At 41.3% G+C, this 21,537-nt stretch overlaps 1 protein-coding gene across 13 annotated transcripts in view; it reads left to right on the top strand.

The window, feature by feature from the left end:
* Window positions 1-21,537, top strand: part of ARHGAP26 (Rho GTPase activating protein 26) — a 207,506-nt gene that overhangs the window by 69,392 nt on the left and 116,577 nt on the right. For 7 of the 13 annotated variants that reach the window (XM_083487861.1, XM_083487859.1, XM_083487864.1 and 4 more), the window contains 3 exons: window positions 174-289; window positions 3,338-3,432; window positions 10,714-10,792. In XM_083487861.1, the coding sequence (XP_083343987.1) occupies window positions 174-289; window positions 3,338-3,432; window positions 10,714-10,792 (290 nt within the window). The remainder of the gene's footprint in view (window positions 1-173; window positions 290-3,337; window positions 3,433-10,713; window positions 10,793-21,537) is intronic. The other 6 variants (XM_083487863.1, XM_083487860.1, XM_083487854.1 and 3 more) reach the window with 1 other exon arrangement.

The raw sequence follows: 21,537 nt of genomic DNA, 5'->3' as shown, positions 1-21,537 counted from the left end.
AGTGAGTGTTACCTGTAGAAAAGGAGCCTCAGGTCTGCTGCTGAGCGATTGGACTGGCCCTGTGTAAAGTCAACTGGATGGAGCTTGAAAAGCTTGGCTTTTAAGGTACAACTACTTCATCATTGGTTATTTTTATCTCTGTCTCTAACACCAACCCATTTCAATTATTTTAGGTCATTTTGGAACAACATCCTGGGTGAAGCATTATTGCACATATCACAGTGAATCTAAACGAATAACTATGGTGCCTTTTGACCAGAAGTCTGGCGGAAAGGGGGTGAGTGAAAATGCAAGTATCTAGCTATGTGGACAGTTCTAGGTGTATTTGCTGCTGCTACTACCACTATTACTACATTAATAGAAATAATAATAATAATAATAATAATAATAATAATAATAATAATAATAATAATACTACTTTAAAAATACATTTGGGGATTGTGGAAAATCTGTTCAGTCAAGGTAATATTGTCCTTTTTAACAACTTAGTCCTGAGTGTTGAAATGTCTCACTAGTAATAAATAAACTGCATAGTTAAGACATACCCTAATTCCCAATTTTTACTCTTTTCATTACACACACACACACGTTTGGGTCCTACCCTTGACAGCAGGAGAAAACAATCCTGCTCCCTCTTCCATGTGGCAGCCCTTCAGATATTTGAAGATGGCTTTCATATCATATCTCCTCTCAGTCTCCTCTTTTCCAGGCTAAACATATCTAACTCCCTCAACCTTTCTTCATCAGACCCTTGATCATCTTGGTCACAATATTCTTAATTAATTGATTATATGTGCATTTTCATAAACAAAAAATCAATTATTATTATTTTAATTGTAACATTGATGGAACACACTTGGTATTACTCCCTGTGGTGAGATCAGTGTTGCATGCATCAATCTATTTACATTTGTGTCTCACCTTTATTCTATCATGGAACCCAAGGTCAGTGCATATGTTGTCTTCAGGCAGACATCCACCCAGGTACTGACCAGTCCCAGACTTGCTTAGCTTCGGAAAGTTGGTGGTCTTATCGTGCCTGCAGACCAAATTCTGGGACTAGATCAAGCGCCTTTAATATTTGTATCAGCTCCTGTAGTCCTCCCACCATCAGCTGTTGTTAAGGGGTAGATTGCTGTTGTACATGAAGGTTCTCTAAGTAGAAAAGCTTGGCTTGTTGGTTAGATGTTTGCTAGCGGATGAGGGTCAGTAAATTCGGGCCAGTCTTTTTGACTAGGTTAGGAATATGCAATCATTTTGTTTGACTCAATTAATTACACCCACCCCTCATTTTGAAGCAGAGAGAAAGGGGGTGCAAAATAGCCAGGCCACATGCAGATGCATGTATGTGCATGATGTTAAAATTCAGCATGAGAATTAGGGAGTGGTGCAGTTTTTGTGAGCTTAGGAACTGAAACTGGGGATGGCTAGATTTCTTTAAGGCTTACCCTGAAAGTATATGCATGGTCCTAGAAGAGAATTTGCCCTGAGATAACTTGGGAAACATTTATTCCAGAATAAGGTTGTTTCATATGAAAACCTTGGAAACATTTCAAATCTTCAATGAAGTAGGCCCTTCTATAGTCGGATAGGCCTGTGGCACTTATTTTCATGTAGCACAAGGAGGTGCCTCTAGGCAGCAGGTGTATTTGTTGGGGTGTATTTGTTAAGGGAATGGTGTGAATCATTACATTCACTTTGGCTTGTCCTGCAGCATTTTATTTACTTGCAGTTGAGTTTGCAATCCTGGGATTCTCCTTAACATAATAATAAAAGAACATTAATATTCCCCTCACTAGGTCAAGTTGTTCTGTGAAGTCACTGCTTGGCACCCATCTGGCTCTGCTTCCCCAATAGAGTAGACCAGTCTCTTCCTTATTATTATTTGCAGGATGATTCATGGTCTGGGAATGGCTGTTACCATCAGTGGTATTTCTCTGCCAGAGTACCATAGCCTTTTGTAGTCTTCTCTCCCCATCCCCACCTGATATTTCTAAGAATCACTAAATTGAATCAAATCCAACAATAGAGGAGTGGCTCTGTCTGATAAGGTGATGGACATATCTAGTTTTCTTCAAGAAAGAAATTGGATTACAGTCAATAGTAGTCAAGTGTACAGGACTTCCAGTCATCTGAAAGAAATAGATTACTGGTAAGACTTGTATACTAAGGTTTTTATCCCTGGAAAGACAACATTCTGGTGCCTTAATAGGGTCAAGGGGCAACTTGACCTTGGTGGTGAAAGAATGGAACTCAGAGGAAACGTATTAATCTCAGTTAAATTCTTCCTCTGCCATCACTGTGATTGAACAATGAAGATCTCTCACTCCGCTGCATGAGGGACTTATTGATCCTATGAGATAGCTAGAACCTGCTGTAGCTTCTCTTTGAATTAATTTTATAATGAATGATTTTAGAGTGTCGTTTGTGTTGTACTTTTGTACTGTTTTATTGTTGTTAGCCGCCCGGAGCCCGGCTTCGGCTGGGGAGGGCAGGATATAAATAAATTTTATTATTATTATTATTATTATTATTATTATTATTATTATTATTATTATAGGTGGGTGAAGTAACTGTGGTTGTGGGGTGGAACAGGATCTTATTTTGCTGCCTCAAATCCATGTGTTTTATAGCACCTTTAAGTGGTTGTAGACTGCAGTTATATGTCGTTGTTCACCCTGCACGCATCCTTTTATTAATGACATATAGTATATTCTCAAAACTCTTTGCCCCTAAGTAAATGCCATGCAGATTAAACAATTCACGGAGGCATGAGCTTCCATAAGCAAGTGCCTACTCCACAGGTTGTGATGTTGACCACCACATTAGATGGTTTTTAAAAAGGGGGCTAGATGGATTCATGGAAGTGAGATCTATCAACAGATACTGGCACTGATAGCTAAATAGGATCTGCAGGGTCACAGAGAGAGCATCACTGAAGACCAGCTGTTGGAGAGCAATAGTTGGATAAGGCTATTACCTTCCTTTCAAGCCTCGCTTGTGGGCTTTCTGCACCATTGATGATAAGCAGGATCCTGGACTAGAAGGACCTTTGATCACACCCATGGGGCTACCTATCTTAATATTTTTTAAATCAGTTCTGTGGTTGATGTATTTTTACAGGGTTTTCTGTTTGTGATTCTGTGGGGGATAGATTACAAGCTCTACTGCAACACTGACCTTTCTGTACTGCCTAGTTTTAATCAGTAATCCACATTGGGCCATATGCTACTTACAAAATTAAGACAAGTGACATTCAGAACAAGGCTATTACCAGTATATTATTTTAAAATATATCTGTAAAGTGGTCTAATCTTTGGTTTTCATCTTATGCCAGGGAGATGATGAAGCCATTATTCTCAAATCCTGCACACGTCGAAAAACTGATTCCATAGAGAAAAGATTTTGCTTTGATGTAGAAGCAGTGGATCGGTGAGTTGCATATGTATTTTGCCTTTCTGTCAGTAGGCCCAGCGTGTGCCAGTTCCTGTTTATTAAATTGTATGTTACCAACATAAACACTGATAGTCAAGGCAATGAAAAATTGAGATAGAGGCTATCCTAAATTTCTCTAATTCTCTAGATTCATGGAATATTCTTATAAGAATTGTCTGCATTGTTTATTTTTATTTTTACCGATATCAAGCAGGATAGAAGCTCTGGCTGACGCTATATTTTTTAGTCTAATAAAGACACAATTAGTGATGTGTCATTGAGAAACTTATGTCTTCCTTAGTAGCTGTCTGCGTTTTGGGCCCTGGGAGCAGACCTCATGCTTGTTTGCTTCCTTTTGGGTCTAATTCACTATGGGTGGAAGTGAACAACTGAAATGGAAAGTTCTAAATTATTTCAGCGTGAGATCTCTCTAAGCCTGTGCAAATGTGGACCTATCAGTAGTGACCTATGTGGTGGAGCGGAGCCTCCCATCACCAACATCGCTACAGCTTATATGTATGGAAAAGTGTGATCAGGGCTATGCGGATGCATTGGCAGAGCCAATCTGTCACTCTCACTGGTGCAGCCCCAACCTACATGTGGAGGCGGACATCTTTGAACAGTGGAAACTTCTCAACACTGGAAGGCTTCTGAAATCTGTGGGGCCTCCCTTAGACTTCCAGCTTCAGACAGTCACCCTCTGCAAGTTGAAGGGTGATGGTAATGATGATAGAAGAAGGCAGAGCTAGTACTCTTGTTCTCATCTGTTATCTCTAAAAGTGCATACCTGAAATAGGTTACATATTTTTTAAGGTAATATGAAATAAAAGTTCTTTTTCTGAAACATTATTTAGAAAGGTGCTGGAATATTGATAAGGAAATGGTAGATGCTTAATATTCACCTTGTTCAAGCTAACAGAAGTCATATGTGTAGTCACATGGAAGAGAGTCAAAAAAAGGTCCTTGATAATGATTTTTTTTTTTTTTACTGTAGCAGCCCAGTTGGAAACAGAATAGAGGGAATTTATTTTGGCATTCTGCCCCAGTCGTCTCTCACGCCTACTGACGTGCAACTGAATTTCTGTTACAATTACAAAATAAACTAGGGGAACAGATAAAATGGATTGGCATTGGGCTGTAGCAGGAATGAGTGAATTGGGAATGGATGGAGTCAGACCAGGAAACACAGGCAAGCTGTTTCAGTTTTCCTGTTTTGCATTTCGTGCCACTAAGCAATGGTGCTCCAGAGGCATTAGACAGATGGCATTAGTGATTCCTTGCTGCTTCCAAGCATTAATACCATAAAATCCTCTAATTCATGTGGCTTCAAAATATTGCCACTAACGAGCAACATGGTAAAACAGTGTTGTGCTCATAAATGGCCTTTGCTTTGAGTCAGGCAGCTTGCATTAGATCTCTGATCTGTTCCTCTTAAAGGTAAGAGAGCTATGATGTTTGGAATTGTGCTTTCTCTTATCCTAAGGTAACCATGAACATCACAAATTAAATTCTTAATACGTTTAAGTTTTGTTTTTGCCATACCTAGTGTTTAGTGCAAAACAATAATAGAAATGCCTGGAAGGCAGGCTTTGGTTTTCCATTCCCTTTGATGTTGAAACTATGGAGCAAGCATGTAAACATCCGTATTATATTCATTGTGAAATGAGTGCAAGATAAGGACTGTGAATTGTTGTTGTTGTTCAGACTTTATTAAACAAAAATTGAACCCAAGAATGGCAACATTTCCCCAGAAATTCCCCAGCCACTTAATTATTTTAGTTGATGTATTGCTGTAATTGATTACTTTGGCTTACAAGTAAATAAACAACATTTACCACAGTGTTAAGACAGCAAGTCCAGTTTAATTTCTTTTAAAAAATTGTTACAATAATACACTGAAACCTAAATAAAATCAAGTGCCTATAACTATGTCCAATCAATTGAAGACTGACTCGCCATAGCTTTAAAAAAGTTGATATGCTGATTGAAGCTTTATTTGTGTGAATTTGTTTTGCTAGAGCAATTTGATAGGACAGACATGATGAAATGGGATGATGTCTTCAATTCAGAGAATCTTATCACAGCCAGCCGTATGGCCAAACCGCTTTCCACTTCTGTGCCCACGTTATTATTCATCAATAAAGAGGGGGCCATACCTTTTTTGTTGGGGAATGGTATGAGGGGAGAGGAAGCAGCATATGCAAGGGAAGATAAAATACACTATCAACAACGTTGACTTTACATGGAATGCTGGACTGCAGCATATGCACAAGTTTTACTATGCAGCCTTAAGCTGGGGCTGTAGAAGAATGCAAACAGCTTGCCGATGATGTCATTCCCATAAATAAGTGGGTTAATGCTTTTCCCTGATTTGTGTCTCTGTAACTTGTTGGACACGACATTTTATCGCCTGAAAGCTTTTCTGCAAACACAGCATCTTCTCTAGATGGTTGCTTCAGTAATTCTTAAAGCATTGCTGAGGAAACATTAGCATGGCTGTTTCTGACCCAGCTGGGGCACACAGCCTGAAATTGTTCATACGCACAGTAAGAACTGAACCATTTAAAGATTTGCTGCATAGCCTGTAGGTGGCAGTCATGCGTGATTTATTAGAGGATACAACATTTGATTAAGCTAGAAAATAAACATTGCCCAAAGGTGTTGTGCATAAGCAGACTTCCATTGCAGTTGTGGAGTTCAGTTGTTCACATCGCTTAGGACAAGGTTTTTGTGATACTGTTTTAAATTTCTGCTTATTTAAATCAGTGTGAAAATTTGTAATTTTTATCATCAAGCAATGTCATCATGTCTGGGGGTGGTGATTAGCCTTTGGCTCCCAAGTCTTTGCTGGACTACAACTCTTATCACCCCTTGACCATTGGCTATGTTGAGTTGAGTCTAATGATATCTGGAGGGTCATATGTTACCCACCCCTCATTTAGTCTATATAGTAATTCTGCTTTCAGTCATAACCTCCTTATTTAGTAGCAATCTACTGCTGCATTAAGCTGCCATAACTTGAAGTGTAACTAGTAAGAGGCTTGGAATATATCAGGACTATGGGGAGAATTTAGTGTTGTTCTCTGCTAATTGTTCCATCAGCGCAAGCATTTTAGCTTGCTCGACGGAACAATCTCTGCTCTTTTCCCCCTGCATGCTGTACTGGGAGGTGTGGGAGGGGAGGGGAGTGGAGTGGAGGGGGGAACCCTGTTGTGCTAGCAGATATCTTTACTTGGGCTTCTGCTAGTGGCACTAGTTAGTTGCATATGGCCCAGCAGGTGTAAGTCACATAAATTTGTTAATACTCTCAAGAAGTACATTTTTACCATGTGCATATTTAAAAGAAAAGTTAGGCACAGAGGCTCAGCTTCCTAATAAAACTTAAATCACATTTGGTAAGCCATTGGCTAATTAAACAATCTATGGCTTTTTAAACTGCTGGGGGTGTTATTGTTTTTGCTTACTATTTGCGTTTTGTGTTTTTACACTGTAAACTGCCCTGTGATCCTTGGATGAAGGACAGTATACAAATTTAATTAAAAAATAAAATGAAAAATAAATAGAAATTTGAATCATTATTTCTAGTCTGCTATTTGCTATCTTTATCATGATCCATAGTTGTCACTACTTTGACACATAGGGCAGGTGGAAACATAATGATTAACCAAGATGAGCAACAGCCCACAGGATCACTCTCCCTCCCTTCTCGTGTGAACTTGCCCCTCCTTCCCACCTGTCCTTAAGTGTTGATACTTTATTATGCATATCCTCATATTACCTGTTGTTAATCCTAACACAAGTGCAGTCCTGTGTGATCATGACCTGCTAAAAGAGCTCTACATCCCCATCACATTTGTAACTTACAACTATAGTGTGGACTGCCCACTTTTTAAACCTCCTGTTGTAGTAACATGTGCAATGTGACTGCTTTTAGTGGCTGGGCCAACTTTGACATACTGATATAACTAGTGGTATAGGTTCTATCCCACAAGGCTGCAGTATTAGGCGTGGGAGAGACTTTTGGAGACAGGGGGAGTTAACTGACCTGGTCAAAATGTGTAATTTGGGTGATGGTGGTTTGGAACAGTTTCTTAACTAAACCCCTGAACTAGCCATGCACAGATTGATGCTGTTTACAAAGCAGACTCACAGTTTAGCTTCCTGTCCTACCTGCAGCACTTCAGCTTTGTTATATATTCATTTTTCTTCTCTTGGATGAGTTCTGTGCTGGTCAAGTGCAATACAACCTGTACTTGTTCTTTTGCTGTGTCACATTACTAGTGACCTTTGTAGATGAATGAAATCTTGAAATTATCATGTTATGCCTAATGCCATGTAAACTTAAGCTGCATTCTGCCTCTCTCCTCCACCCACCCACTTGTGTACTGTTTTCTAGAGATGTACAAGTGGTGATTCCCAAATGAATGGTTGTTCCCTGTGAGTAAGCTGGCAAGGGTTTTGTATGCAAGCTGCCAGCACAGCAATGGATCATAAATATAATCCAGAATGTAGGGCTCCTAGATGGTAGGGAAGGGATCTACTGTGTCTTGTGTTTGAAAAAATATATCTCTGTAATATCTTGATAGCTACTTAAGAAGCCATGGGTTTAAAGTCTACTTTTCACCATAGGATAGGAACCAGGTTTTGATCTTTAGGAACTTCCTCCGTTCATTTCTACTATTGGAGTTGAACACGTTTTTTTCTAGCATTCAGACCTTGCAACCAGTGTTAAAAGACTGGCTCACATTTGTTCTTCTGTCATCTTTTCACCCTTTTAATGTAGGTAGGTAGGAAATGGAATGGACACTAATTCACAGTCAATTTTCATACAAAAGTTGACGTGAAACAATAGTTTAGGTCTTAATGATTCTTCTTTTGAGGAACTTCTAGTCCCAAACACGTGAACCGCAAATAGCAGTGCAAAAATGGAGGGGCAGAGCTTTCAAGGACATAAACCAATAACATTTATTTTAAAGACATGACAAGATAACTTGGGAAGGTTAAACTTCTCGTGAATGATTCTTCCTTATATCCAGGCACTGTACATACATTCAAAGGGGACTTAAACTGGGGAGTGGGAGGATGTGTTTGCTGATCATTTTCTGCATTGAAAAGGAAGGTCCAAAGGGGGCTGCGTTTTCAGGGTTTCAGTGGTGCATACAAACTCTTTTCTGAAGAGGGCCGGCCCAGAAACTGTGGGTACATGGGGGACAAGGTCAGGGTCAATGTGAGTGCATTTGATGCACTCATGCATGAGTTAGGGATTCAGTGATTCTTTAAAGTTTTCTGCTAAATATTTAAACATTCTCATGGCATTCTTTATTTTTTAATGCCTTTTATTTTTTTAATGCCATACCTGTGTGAGTATGGAACAATTGAAAAGAATATATGGATTGAAAGATAGACAGGATCACTTATAAAAAAAAGTCAGGTTCTTGTGATTGTGATATTCAGCAAAGGTTTGCTTTACTTTAAGAACATAAGAAAAGCCCTATTAGATCAAACCAATGTCCTGCGTAGTCCAGCATCCTGACTTTAACAACAACAGCAACAAATATTATTATTTATTATTTATTATTTATTTATTCATTTTCTATACCACCCTTCATCTGAGGATCACAGGGCACTTTACAATCTAAACAAATTAAAATACATACCATAGTAACAAACAATAATCCCCCCTCACACACAGTTTAAAAGGCCATGGTTTGTTTAATTAGCCAAAGGCCTGGGAGAAGAGGAATGTGTTTGCCTGGTTCCTAAAGATATATAATGAAAAGTGGATCAACCAGATGTCTTCTTGGAGCCCACAAGCAGCACATGAGGACAGCAATCTTCTGTCACTGTTGTCCCCTTGTAACTGGTATTCAGAGACCTGCTGCCTCCGACCATGGAGGCAGTATTTAACCATCATGGCTACTAGCCATAGATTTATCCTCCACGAATTTGCATAATCCAATTTGTAAGCTGTCTAAATTTCTATTGGCAAAAAGCATATAGTGTGAATTTACCAATTTAAGGTTACATTGGTATTTCTAGAGAGGTATTTTTACACTAGGAAAAAACCCCATGGAATTGTTTAATTTTCAGTACAACATTTCAAATTGGCTGAAAAGTAATTTTCCTTTAGGTATATTTTTCTAGAATACTAAGCCTGTAAGCATAAACTGATTCTCTGCACAAAGAGATTAGCAAAAATGACACACAATATGCCTAGATTATTATCTAAATGTACTACAAGACAGAACAGATTGTGTCCTTTCCTGGGTAAATTGTGTGAGCTGCTTTGTGTATATAATTATTATTCCCTTGCCATCTGATTTCCCTTTTCTAATATCACAGGATTAGAATATGGAATTCTTAAACTCTTTCTCTGTTGCCTAGGGCAGAGGCCAAATGCCATTTTTTATGATATATGTAAATTTTCTACTAATAACTAGAGGCTTCACACACAGCAACAGTCTTTGGAGCTGGCTTCGTTGCAACTTTCACTTCTTTTAGGTGATTCTTCAGACATTTTTGCTTAAAGTATTACTGATGAAATAGACTTTTGCATTCTTTGGCATTATCAGGTATTTGTTAGCATCTAGACATATTTATTTGTGTCCCTTTGAATGCATACCTAGAAATAACACGGTTTATCTACATGCTCTGTGCCACTTGGTTCTCCTGAAGTGTACAGGAAAACATTTTGCATGAAGCAGCCCTAAGTACTTGCCTAGTCAGACTGTGACAGTACCCTAAAATCCCTGGATTTCAAGGAGTGAGAGTTATTGGCTGATTGTCCGTCTGTGAAGTTTAGTTAGCACATTTGGGTGCAATGGCTTGCCAACCCACCTTCAGTTTTATTTGGATGTACAACCATGCAGATTTGTGATTGCCTGGCATGCTCTGGTCCATGAGGTCACGAAGAGTCGGACACGACTAAACAACAACAACAACAACAACAAACATTTGCTATTGAGGGAAAGGTCTGCTATTAGTGACATCCTAGTCTTGGTCCCCTATTTTTTCACTGAAGTGGGTGTCTCCTCCAGCTGTTCCTAAGCTTGCATTTGTACATGGAAAGATGCATTATAACAGCTTTTGCTGAATGTCACCCAGTTGGCATAGAACACTAAGCATGACTTAGTGTGAACAAGCAAATGTGCAGGTTCCTAGATCATGTGAAGTGGGCCTTATCCTGTTCCCATCAACCCCCCACCCCACCCCTAGTCACTTTGGAGTTTAATCTTCTTAGACCTGTTATTCACAGTATCATTGCATCAATCTCTGCAGGCCTGGAGTGATCACAATGCAGGCGCTTTCTGAAGAAGATCGAAGGCTCTGGATGGAGGCCATGGATGGCCGGGAACCGGTAAGAAAGAGTGCTTGAATAAGAAAGGGTTTGGGTTTTTCTTGTAAATAACCCCTTTTGAGACTTTGATTAAATACTTGATGTAATACTTCATCTCCTGCGCTACTAGAATAGTGAGAAAGCTCTTGCTGTCAATGTTCCTGAGAAATTGCAGAACGTAGCCCAGAATAGTTCAAACATTGTCTTAATGCTGCTGTAGAGAAGGAGGAGGGAAGGAACAAAAATCACAATACAGTATGCCATTTTTGAAACTTTCTGAAATCTGCCAAGTCAGCAGCTGCTGAAGACTGATAAGGTAAAGGTAAAGGTACCCCTGCCCGTACGGGCCAGTCTTGACAGACTCTAGGGTTGTGCGCTCATCTCACTCTAGAGGCCGGGAGCCAGCGCTGTCTGCAGACACTTCCGGGTCACGTGGCCAGCGTGACGAAGCTGCTCCGGCGAACCGGCACCAGAGCAGCACACAGAACGCCGTTTACCTTCCCGCTAGAAAGCGGTACCTATTTATCTACTTGCACTTAATTGTGCTTTCGAACTGCTAGGCGGGCAGGAGCTGGGACCGAACAACGGGAGCTCACCCCGCCGCGGGGATTCGAACCGCCGACCATGCGATCGGCAAGTCCTAGGCGCTGAGGTTTTACCCACAGCGCCACCCACGTCCCTTTCTGAAGACTGATAGGTCCACATTAAATTTCAGAACCTAATGTCTCCTAATGGATATGTATTACAGCCCATACAGTCTGCCATACACACGTACAGCACTTATGCATATGCTCACAGGTGAAAAACGGTTTACTGTGAATATCCCTATTCCCCATGTAGTAATTAGACTTGTAGGGAGAAACCCTTCTGTTGGAGCCTGCATGGGTGAGGAAGAGGGGCTGCAGACTGCATAGCGAAACCTCATGGCTCACTTCCAACCCATGAGCCATAGCTTTCCCACACCCAATGAAAGGACTCAGGTCAATTGTGGCCTCACCCATTTACTGGATTTTTGTATCTTCAATGTATTTCCCCCCTCTATAAATGTGTTCATTTGTTTTAATGCTGAAAGGCTGTTTATTACGAAAAAAACGGAAGCACATTGTTGTGCCATTGCGTCATATCTCTCTGTCTCCTTTCAAAATCCACAAAACCTTTTAATGGCCAGGGGAGGAATTGTTGCATTTAAGCTTTCAATTTGACCCCTGAGCTTTGAATATTCAGGGGAAACGTGCTTGAATTCCCCCCCATCACCTTTACAAAAATAAAAATGAGATTGTTGGAATGATATACTCTGTGCTTGATACCAGATTCTTCACTTGTATGATAGACTTGCAGAATGCATACAACCCTGTTAGCAAACAATTTAAGTTGCCCCACTATTATAGTACAGGAAGCTGTGAAGATATGAATGACTTCAGGGGGACATTGTACAGCATATGTAGTTCTTCGAGAGCCACCCACACAAGCAGCTGGCACCTTGCTTACAGTAACATTCAGCGGAATTGCAGGCAGATAGCATTAGAGTCGAACAAAGGAGTTCTCACTTTAAAAATTAAAAGACTAGATGGATATACAAAGCAGAAGCAAACCTCTCTGCAGGATGTCGGCCGCTGTGCTGACTTCACAAAAAGCACAATTGTATGAATGACATAATTTTTTAAAGCTGTAAATAGTGTGGAAAGAGTGAAGAGGGAAATTTCTGAGCATGGGTTCTCTCATATGCAAAGTAAACTAAGCAGGAAAAGGAAATGCACTGAAATCAGTCAGTTGTTCTGAAGCAATCCAAGTAATGTCTCTTCAGTATTAGAAATCAGCCAACTTGTGCACTCATTGAAACTGGTCCTGTGAGTGAGTGCTGAGCAGGGCATGGCTTTTGAGATTGTCCTATTAGGGACTTTAGTATAGTACAGTGGTTGAAATATACAGACTAGAAACACCTGGCTGATCCCTGCAAATGTATTGGGAGTCCTGATCAATTTACCTGGATATCTCCTTGACTTTAACTATGTAATATATCACTTAGTGAGCATATGGTGTTCTAAGTAATATTTTTCTTGTGGGCAGGGGAAGTACAGAAGAAGGGAAACAATGTCTCTTCTCAGCCAACCAAATATATTTGTTATATACCCTTATATGTATGTTGTCAGTAATATGAATTTGAATGTGCATACGGCAGGTACTAGCTCTAATCACGTGTTACAAGCAATGGGAGGAGGACGTGGAGTTTCTCCAGATAGCCTTACACATTGCACCCACACTTAAAGGGCAGAAGTCTGCAGGGAAGTGGGGTGCCTTCATGTGTATAGTACATCATACAGGGTTCTAGATCATATGGAAACCTTCAAGTATATAGCTATAGTGCAAAGGCCCTCACCCTTTGTGCTGTATACACCATTTCTTTCATCTTCACCAGTTGTGGTTTAATTTAAGGTTAGCAATATACATTGAATTCTTTCCAACTTCCCTATATTCTGTGGGGCATCTAACTGAAGAATAACAGCAGGCCTATATCCAGTGTTGCCTTTCTGTGAATAGAAAACTTCAATTTGTGGAGAAGGGTCTTTAGCTTAGTAGAGGCTCCTTCTGAGGTCCAGTGGGAGGCGATTTTGGCTGATCCCTCCCTTCCTCATTTCAGCATGCTGAGCTACCTCCCACCCTGCTCAGTAGGACTCCTCTAAGCTTCCAGATCTCTAAATTAAAATTGTTGTTGTTGTTAGGCTAATAATATTAAAATATGTCTGAGTAAAATTCAAGTTACACTGGTTTTTTTGCCTAATAATTCTATTCATATGCCACTTTTCCACAATGAGTTACACTCAGAGTCGCTTACAACAAATGTCCACTTATTGTCAAAATACAAAACACTAGGGGCTATAAATCAGTGTACAAAATGTATCAAGAATTTTTTTTGGACAAAATCAACAATTCAACGAACATGGACTAAATTCAAACTACAAGGAGATAATCTGAACTTTATTTTTGTTTTGATCCGTACTTAGATATTTTCTTTTAAAACATAAATACAATTCAGAGGGGGAAGGGGTATTCTCTGAGCTCTGGGATTCACAGCTGACTCTCTCATCTGTCCTCCAGAGGAGGGTAGAAGTATCAAGGCGGCTGGTGCTGGTCTCACTGGCAACTTAATAGAAGCTTTTATATAAACAACAGCGACGTATTCCAGAATATTCTGAGTAAAAGAATAAGTAGTACTGGATCTTTGGTCAAAATGTAGCAAAGCAATTTCCCCTGCTCTGAGATTCTCATTGCCTGTCTCCAAATGTGCTCAGAGCATTGTGTCCCTTAGCTGCTGACCATCGTATCTACACGTCTCTGCATGCTGCTGGTGAGCTGCTGAGTCCTGATTCACCAGGCCCTGTAAAGTTCAAATTAGTCACCTAAACCAAAAGCCTTTATTGATTCCGAAAGCAATGCTAATTGCAACATAAACAATGGATAACCTTATGAAATAAAGGAAATGAAGAAAAGTTACAAAACAGCTATGCTTTCTGTGGCAATGTGTAACTGTCTGCCGAAAAGTTTGAAAATCCCTAGCGCACATACAGCAAACCATGAGCTGCTTTATCTTTTTAATTTAATTTATAATTTTTTGCACCTTGTTTCTCCCAGCAAATATACCACACCATTCAGACATACTGTTAACGTGGATATATCTACACTAGAGCCAGCAGAAGCCAGGAGAGGAACCAAACATACAGATTAATATTCTAATAGCACAGGATACCAAGAGCCTCAATTTCCCAGAACTCCCTCATGTGAAACCTGAGGTCAGCAGTTATCGGTAGATCAGCAGATAATGCTAATTGCATACAGTTTGCTATAGCTGCAAAAGAAACTACCTGTTTAAAGCTTACTCTCAGGAAGTGCTTGTTTGTGCAAACTACCCCAGGACCACATAAGTTTTTCATTCCCTAAGGAGTGCCATTGTCCACCACCAATATCATGCATGATTATTATGAATGACATCAATGGTGCTGGGCATCCTTGATTCTTTTTGATGGCAACAGACTACTCTTTATCATATTACTATTTTAGTCCATTCATAGCTTAGCGGTAGACCATTTGCCTTCACATGCAGAAGGTCCCAGATTCACTCCTGTTTATCTCCAGGTAGAGTGGGAAGGTAGGTTGTATGAAATCCTAGAGAGCTTTTGCCAGTTCAAGTTGACAGTACTGAGCTGAATGGCCTGACTCTATGTACAGCAGTTTTCTGTGTTCCTTTGTATTTTCTTTGATGGATTATGCGTCTTCTCTGGTTTTGGAAGATATAAGGCATGGGAAAGGGAATTATTTGAAAATAGCATACTTACTATAGATGAGGTGAATCTATGTAGCATAGTCAGCTACATGACTGGTGTGTGTTCAATTAACATGGGAATTATTTTTTTAAAAAAATTCTTAAGTGGAGGGATGGTGTAGTAATTTAATTAATTAAAATACTTTCATCCTACCTTTTGTTCAAAAGGCCCCCATGGCTCCAGAGCCAGCATCAGAAAAAAACAGCAGAGACAAAAACCCAACCTCTCCACACGAGAGGACATGGAGTAGTGTGCAAAATCTCAGCAGGGATCAGAGAAACTCAAAGGTTCTTTGAAAAGAAGCTGTCTTTGCCAGCCACCTGAACGATGATAGAGAAATAGCAAGCTGAGCCTCATTTGGCAGGGAGATCCAAAGATTCAGTGCTGATGTTGAATGCCCTGTTCCAAGTAGTCCCTCACTGGATTATTCCTGGCTGAGGGGCTCTGAAAAAGACTTTGAATCATATAGGCAAAGGCAATCCTGACCAACAGTGGTGTTTGTTTCTCTAAGCGAGGTTGAATCAAGAGATTCAGCTAGCCTTCTGCTCTTAACTGCTTTGATTAAACCAGGAATATCAAAGCAGTAACACCGAATATTGTTACAGAAATCTGAGGGTGTCAAGGAGAGCTCAGTTCCAACATCTACCTAAGTTTTTATGTGATGCATTTATATTTAAGTGTGCTTTTTATCTAAGGTTTTACATATAATCCCTTTCTGTCCAGAGCCTCTGGATGAGGATGGGATATTTCTCTCAGAGTTGCTTCATATATTATGTCAGAAAAACAGGTGCTAAATGCATGTATCATGTGAAGCCCACAACCTTAAGAGTTCCCTACAACATTTGCCTGTGGTGCATATGTGTTTGGAAATACAAATATGATGTTATTTACCACATCCAGTCCTCGTACATGCAGAAAAAGTATGAAGCGCCCCATGTTGACTGGTCCAGTGGAATAAAATCTTCCTACTTATTCAGCTGCAAGCACTCTGGCCTGTTGATCTTTTGAGGGCCGGGAAAGAAGCTCGATCCAAACAGCTGTAGAATGTAGATTGATGAAATGAGGCTTGTGGGTTAAGCACAAAATGGAGGCAGCAGAGTAGTGTTCACAGTGACTGCTGTGTAGGCTTTTGTCCACTAGATGGTGAAGTGAGACTTTCTGGTTGCTTACGTTGATGTCTTGTCCTGAACCACGTGAGAGCTCTGGTGTTGGGCAGAATTCAGTAGCTTTAATATATGTATTTTATAAGGTCTCTTTCTCCCACAGTTTTAGTATGTTATAGCTTTAAAAGGAGGCTGAAGCAAAACACTGGGGTCAAATTGGGTCCACATGATTTGTGTTTAAACCCTTGATGTGATTGAGGAAAACGAGTGTATCGAAAAGTGCCACGTATTGATGAATCCCATTCCTTCCAGCCTCCTTCGTCACAATGTCAGCACCAAATGGGTATTGCTAATGCCTCCTGCGGGAGATGGAGGAGCCCTCCTGCCTTCTCCAGCCCCAGGAATCTCCACTGAGTATTTTGTATAAATGCTCCACTTGCAAAGCTTGCCCCCCCCACCAGTTTTGCCTCTTGAGTAATGATCAAACAGTGACAGATGAGAACAGACTACTTGTGTGCACAGCTGCCAGCCCATCCCTGTGTAGCGTGTTTTCTCTGCAAGCCAGACCTCTTCAACATTTTTTTTAAATAAAATCCTTCTGTCGCTATTGGAAGTTAAATTTTCTACTCTTGCTCTTACTGCCCTGGTTTTACTCTCTGTGACAGAACCACTTCATTTGCCTAGCATCTGCAGCACAGACAAAATACACAACAAAACCAAAATATTGGGCGAAACCACAAACTCCTGCAGAAGCGGGGGGACGATCTTCACCCTTCTTTAAAGTGCTTAATTATGTTCAGTCCCTTTGCGATTGTCAAAACTTCCTAGATTGGGATTTTTTCTTCCCTGTGCTTATTTTCCTATGATAGATGCCCCCCCACCCCCTTCGCCTTCTCAGTTCTTTTGTGCATGTCCCCTCCTCTTCCCCAGCCCCTCCTGCCAACCATGTTCCTACCCATTCCCTTATTCAACCTAGCTTTGTTTTTGCCGGAATAAGTTGAAGTGTTGGCAGTATAAAGTTTGCTTGGTATAAGAAGCTGATGCTGATTTCTTTTTTCCATGGAACCTCACCCCTCACTGGTTTAAAGAAGCAGCAATGAGAACTGGGCTCTGTGGATACAGTCGCTGTTAGGCTTGTATGTTTCCATGGTGATCTGTTGTCGCCATACTAATGACTTTCAACTCTTCTCCGGTGTTTTTGTAGCTTCCCAGGTTGCTAAACGATCTCTTTTTATTTTCCTTTCACTGAGCATAACAAATGCGATTCTTTTAACATGACCCAAACATGACGTGCGTGTTTTGATTAGGGTCATACTTCAAATTTCTTTAAATAAATCTGGGCTGACATTTGGTTGATTTGTACAGGGCAGTAATTCATAATTCCCAGGCCCCCATGGCGTAAGCATGGTGTGGCGTGTGAGATTTATCTCACAAAGTGGATTAGAAATCCAGAGGCTAAAAATGGGTGTAGAACAGTAGGCAATATACTAGCTTTGGGGACAATCTACAGTGACACTGAGGGTTTCAGGAGTAGATTTCTGAATGTAAGCAGTTGTTTGAAGATAGCCTTTCTCTTTAAGGGGATCTGTGCATTCATCTATTTATTCAGCATTGTTTATAGCCCCGTAACAAAAATCTGCTGTACCAGTGAAACCTGATGCATCCATAATTGGTAACATCCTGCAAGCTTCTGTGCTGTTGTCTCATCCTCCTTCATTTTCAAATGTGTGCACTCATTTCTCCTTCCTCCTTTCTATTACATGCAAATTCTCACCCACTTTTCATTTTCAGAGCTAAACATGGGTAATGTTCTATCTGTATAGGTGATTTCTGTAACCGCAGTTAGCACAAACCACAGTTTGCTAACTCATGTTTTAATCAGCATTGCAAACTGGTTTGAAACTTAAGTGTTAATAAAAAGAGCAGTGTGGTTACTTCAATAATGAGAGGTGGGGACAGGTGACAAAGAAGAGGTAGACGTGAGCCTGCAAGGTGCTCTTGGTCTCGTAACTATGCTTAGTCAATGAGAAAGTATTATGTCAATACTGGACCTAGCTGGAATACATTCCAAAAACCATGTTTGTATGGGGGGGGTAGCCTTAATTATGTTTTATTTTTAAGCTGGATATAATATTGACAGAATGGAAAACTATTTTTTCCTGTCATAAATAAACATTAATATTATGACTATGGCTGCTGCTACAGCTGATTGATTTTAGTTCCACAGTATTCCCAGTCCTTACCCAGACATATTGGATTGGACCAGAGGAAGCAAGAATGATGATATGAACTCAAAATACAATGCAGTATGGCAGATCAAAAGTTTACCTCAGCCAGGGTATTAGTTTGGCTGTTACTCAGAGTAATTTTCACTTGAAACAAAGAGCTGATCCCACACACCCAATGTGAAGTTCACATCCATCAAGACAACATGTTTCCCAATAGTCTGAAGTTCCCAGATCTCAGCCTGGCTTTTCCTTTCTTTATGTGCTAACTTGGAGCATTCCTTCGGGTTTCAAGAGAGAACAAAAATGGCTAGAGGGGGACATGATAGCACTTTATAAAACTATGCACACTGTGGAGAAAGAGGATCAATATATTTTTGTCTCTCTTTCTCACAGTATTACTTATTTTATTTATATCCTTCCCTAATGTTACTTTCAATACTGGCCCTTGTGGTTACTCAATGACATTGATTGACTAGAGAGTCAGGTCAGACAAGAGAGAGGAGTTCAAAATTGCACGCAATTAATTTCTGGAAGTTGCTGCCCCAAGATGTAGTGATGGCTACCAGTGCATATAGCTTTAAAAGGGGATTAGGTAAATTCGTAGAGGATAAGGCCATCAGCGGCTTTTAGTCATTATGGCTATATTTAATCTCCAGGATCGGAGGCAGTATGTCAGTGAATACCTGTTGCTGGTGTCCTCTTGAACTGCTTGTCAGCTTCTTTCTCATGCCCACCCCGCTGGCAAATGTGGGCAACAGGGTGCTAAGAATGGAGCTTTTGATTAGATCCTACTCAAGCAGAGACCATTTGGATGTGACTGTGGTGTATTTGTGTGTGTGGAATTTGATTTTTGAAAATCCTGATCTACATCTCCCTAACGCCTTCATTATCCAATAGCTTTTGAACTTCCTGAATGGCCCAGTGCAGCTCTCAGTTGAAAACGTATTTAAAGATGTGTTATGCCAAACAAAAATATGTTCAAAAACGTGTAATTTGAGAAAACACAGCAGAACGGACTGCATTGGAAATACACTGATTCATTTATCCATTCTTAATAAAACACATAGAAAGTTCGTAAGGCCCTGTACATTCCAAGTTTAACTTGGATATGCTAAAAAAAGCAAAAAAACAGCAACCCACCAACATATTTTCATGTATGTGGTGTGTGCATTTCATGATAGCTAGAAGTGTTACTTATAGCACAGGATAAATACAGTGGTGCCTCGCAAGACGAAATTAATTCATTCCGCAAGTTCTTTCTTCTTGCGAGTTTTTCGTCTTGCGAAGCACGGTTTCCCATAGGAATGCATTGAAAATCAATTAATGCGTTCCTAGGGAAACCGCTTGCCAGGCTGGCGGTGCGGAGAAGGGCTTTTCTCCGCACCGCAAGCCTTCAGGACAGGTACGGGAACAGAGGGGAAGGCGCGCAGCGCTTCTCCTCTGTTCCCGGGGCTTGCGTGGGAGGAGGGTTTTTCCTCCCCACCGCCAACATTCAGAACAGCATTCTGAATGTTGGCGGTGGGAAGGAAAACCCTCCTCCCACCCCAAGTCTTCAGGACAGCGGGAGGAGGCATTCCCCCCCCCGGCATTGGAGCTTCGTTCCGATGTCCGGGGGCGGGAGGAGACGTTCCCCCCCCCCTGCCGGACATCGGAGCTTCGTTCCGATGTCAGGCGGCGGGAGGAGACGTCCCCCCCCCCGCCGGACATCGGAGCTTCGTTCCGATGTCCGTTGGAGGGAGGAGACGTTCCCCCCCCCGCCGGACATCGGAGCTTCGTTCCGATGTCCGGCGGCGGGAGGAGACGTTCCCCCCCCCCGCCGGACATCGGAGCTTTGTTCCGATGTCCGGCAGTGGGAGGAGACGTTCCCCCCCCGCCGGACATCGGAGCTTCGTTCCGATGTCCGGCGGCGGGAGGAGACGTTCCCCCCCCGCCGGACATCGGAGCTTCGTTCCGATGTCCGGCGGCGGGAGGAGGTCCGAGGACAGTGGGGAAGACGCGCTGCGCTTCCCCGCTGTCCCGGAGATTTCCCTATGGGCTGTCGTCTTGCGAAGCAAGCCCATAGGGAAATTCGTTTTGCGAAGCGCCTCCAAAACGGAAAACCCTTTCGTCTAGCGGGTTTTCCGTCTTGCGAGGCGTTCGTCTTGTGGGGTACCACTGTAATCTCTTGTCTTCTGATCTTTAATTAGTGATTTATCCCCATTCCCCCATGTCTTTGGCATGCATACTTTGTACAAAGGCCCATATAATTGCCTGTTGTTTGTGGTGTAGAATTGGTGTGCTGACTTTCTGGCAGCTCATGAAAAATAATCACATGGAGTCCGAAACATGTAATTGGGTGTAGAAGGTTGAGCAACACCCAAATGAAGCAAACCGGGCTGGGCCTACCATAGGGTAGAATGGGGTGCCTGTATTAGGTAGAAGATACTGAGTGTAGAGTTACACACCACCTGCCCTGCGCCCCCTAAGCTAGTTTGCTGCCCTCAAGTGCAGTGGAGAATGTTGCCCCATCACCAGAGTTGAAATATTCAACAGCCAATCTAGCCAGAGGAATGAGGGGCACACCATTTAATCCATTACATCAGGAAGCAAAATGTATTGGGCCTTGCAGGATACGTAACAGTTGCTGTTCTAATGTGTTCTAAGTTGTTCTTGTTGAACTCAAACAGAATCTTGATCCCCAGCCTGAGTATTGTATGAAAGCTTGATGCCGAATTGACTAGGACAGTTGAGAAAGTCATGGACGCTCTATTTTCCTATCCGTCTCATGGCATTTCTGCAGCATGTCCCCCTACCTAAGATGCTCGCTGCACTTGTGTGCGGGATCAACACCATCTTATCAAGATATCAAAACATGTCAGAAATGTGATGACCATTTCTTTCTCGTAGTATGCTTCTTATTCTCTCTTGCTGTGCTGGGGGCGAGCTCTATTCAGCCTAGTGAACCCCACCTGCTCTAATAGCCTCCAACAAGGTACTGAAATAGAGATGAGATTAACAGGTATTCTAGATGCCTGAAAAATGTCTCCTCAAATGTTCTGAAAGACAGGCAAGAAAGGACAAAGATTGTTGGACTTGGTTGCATATTGCTGAACCAGCACCCTTGTCACAGTTCCTGA

This window comes from Podarcis liolepis, assembly GCF_965112155.1.
Source record: "Podarcis liolepis genome assembly, chromosome: 2".
In the NCBI taxonomy this organism is placed as follows: Eukaryota; Metazoa; Chordata; class Lepidosauria; order Squamata; family Lacertidae; genus Podarcis; species Podarcis liolepis.
This window is presented reverse-complemented; position numbering and strand designations above follow the sequence as displayed.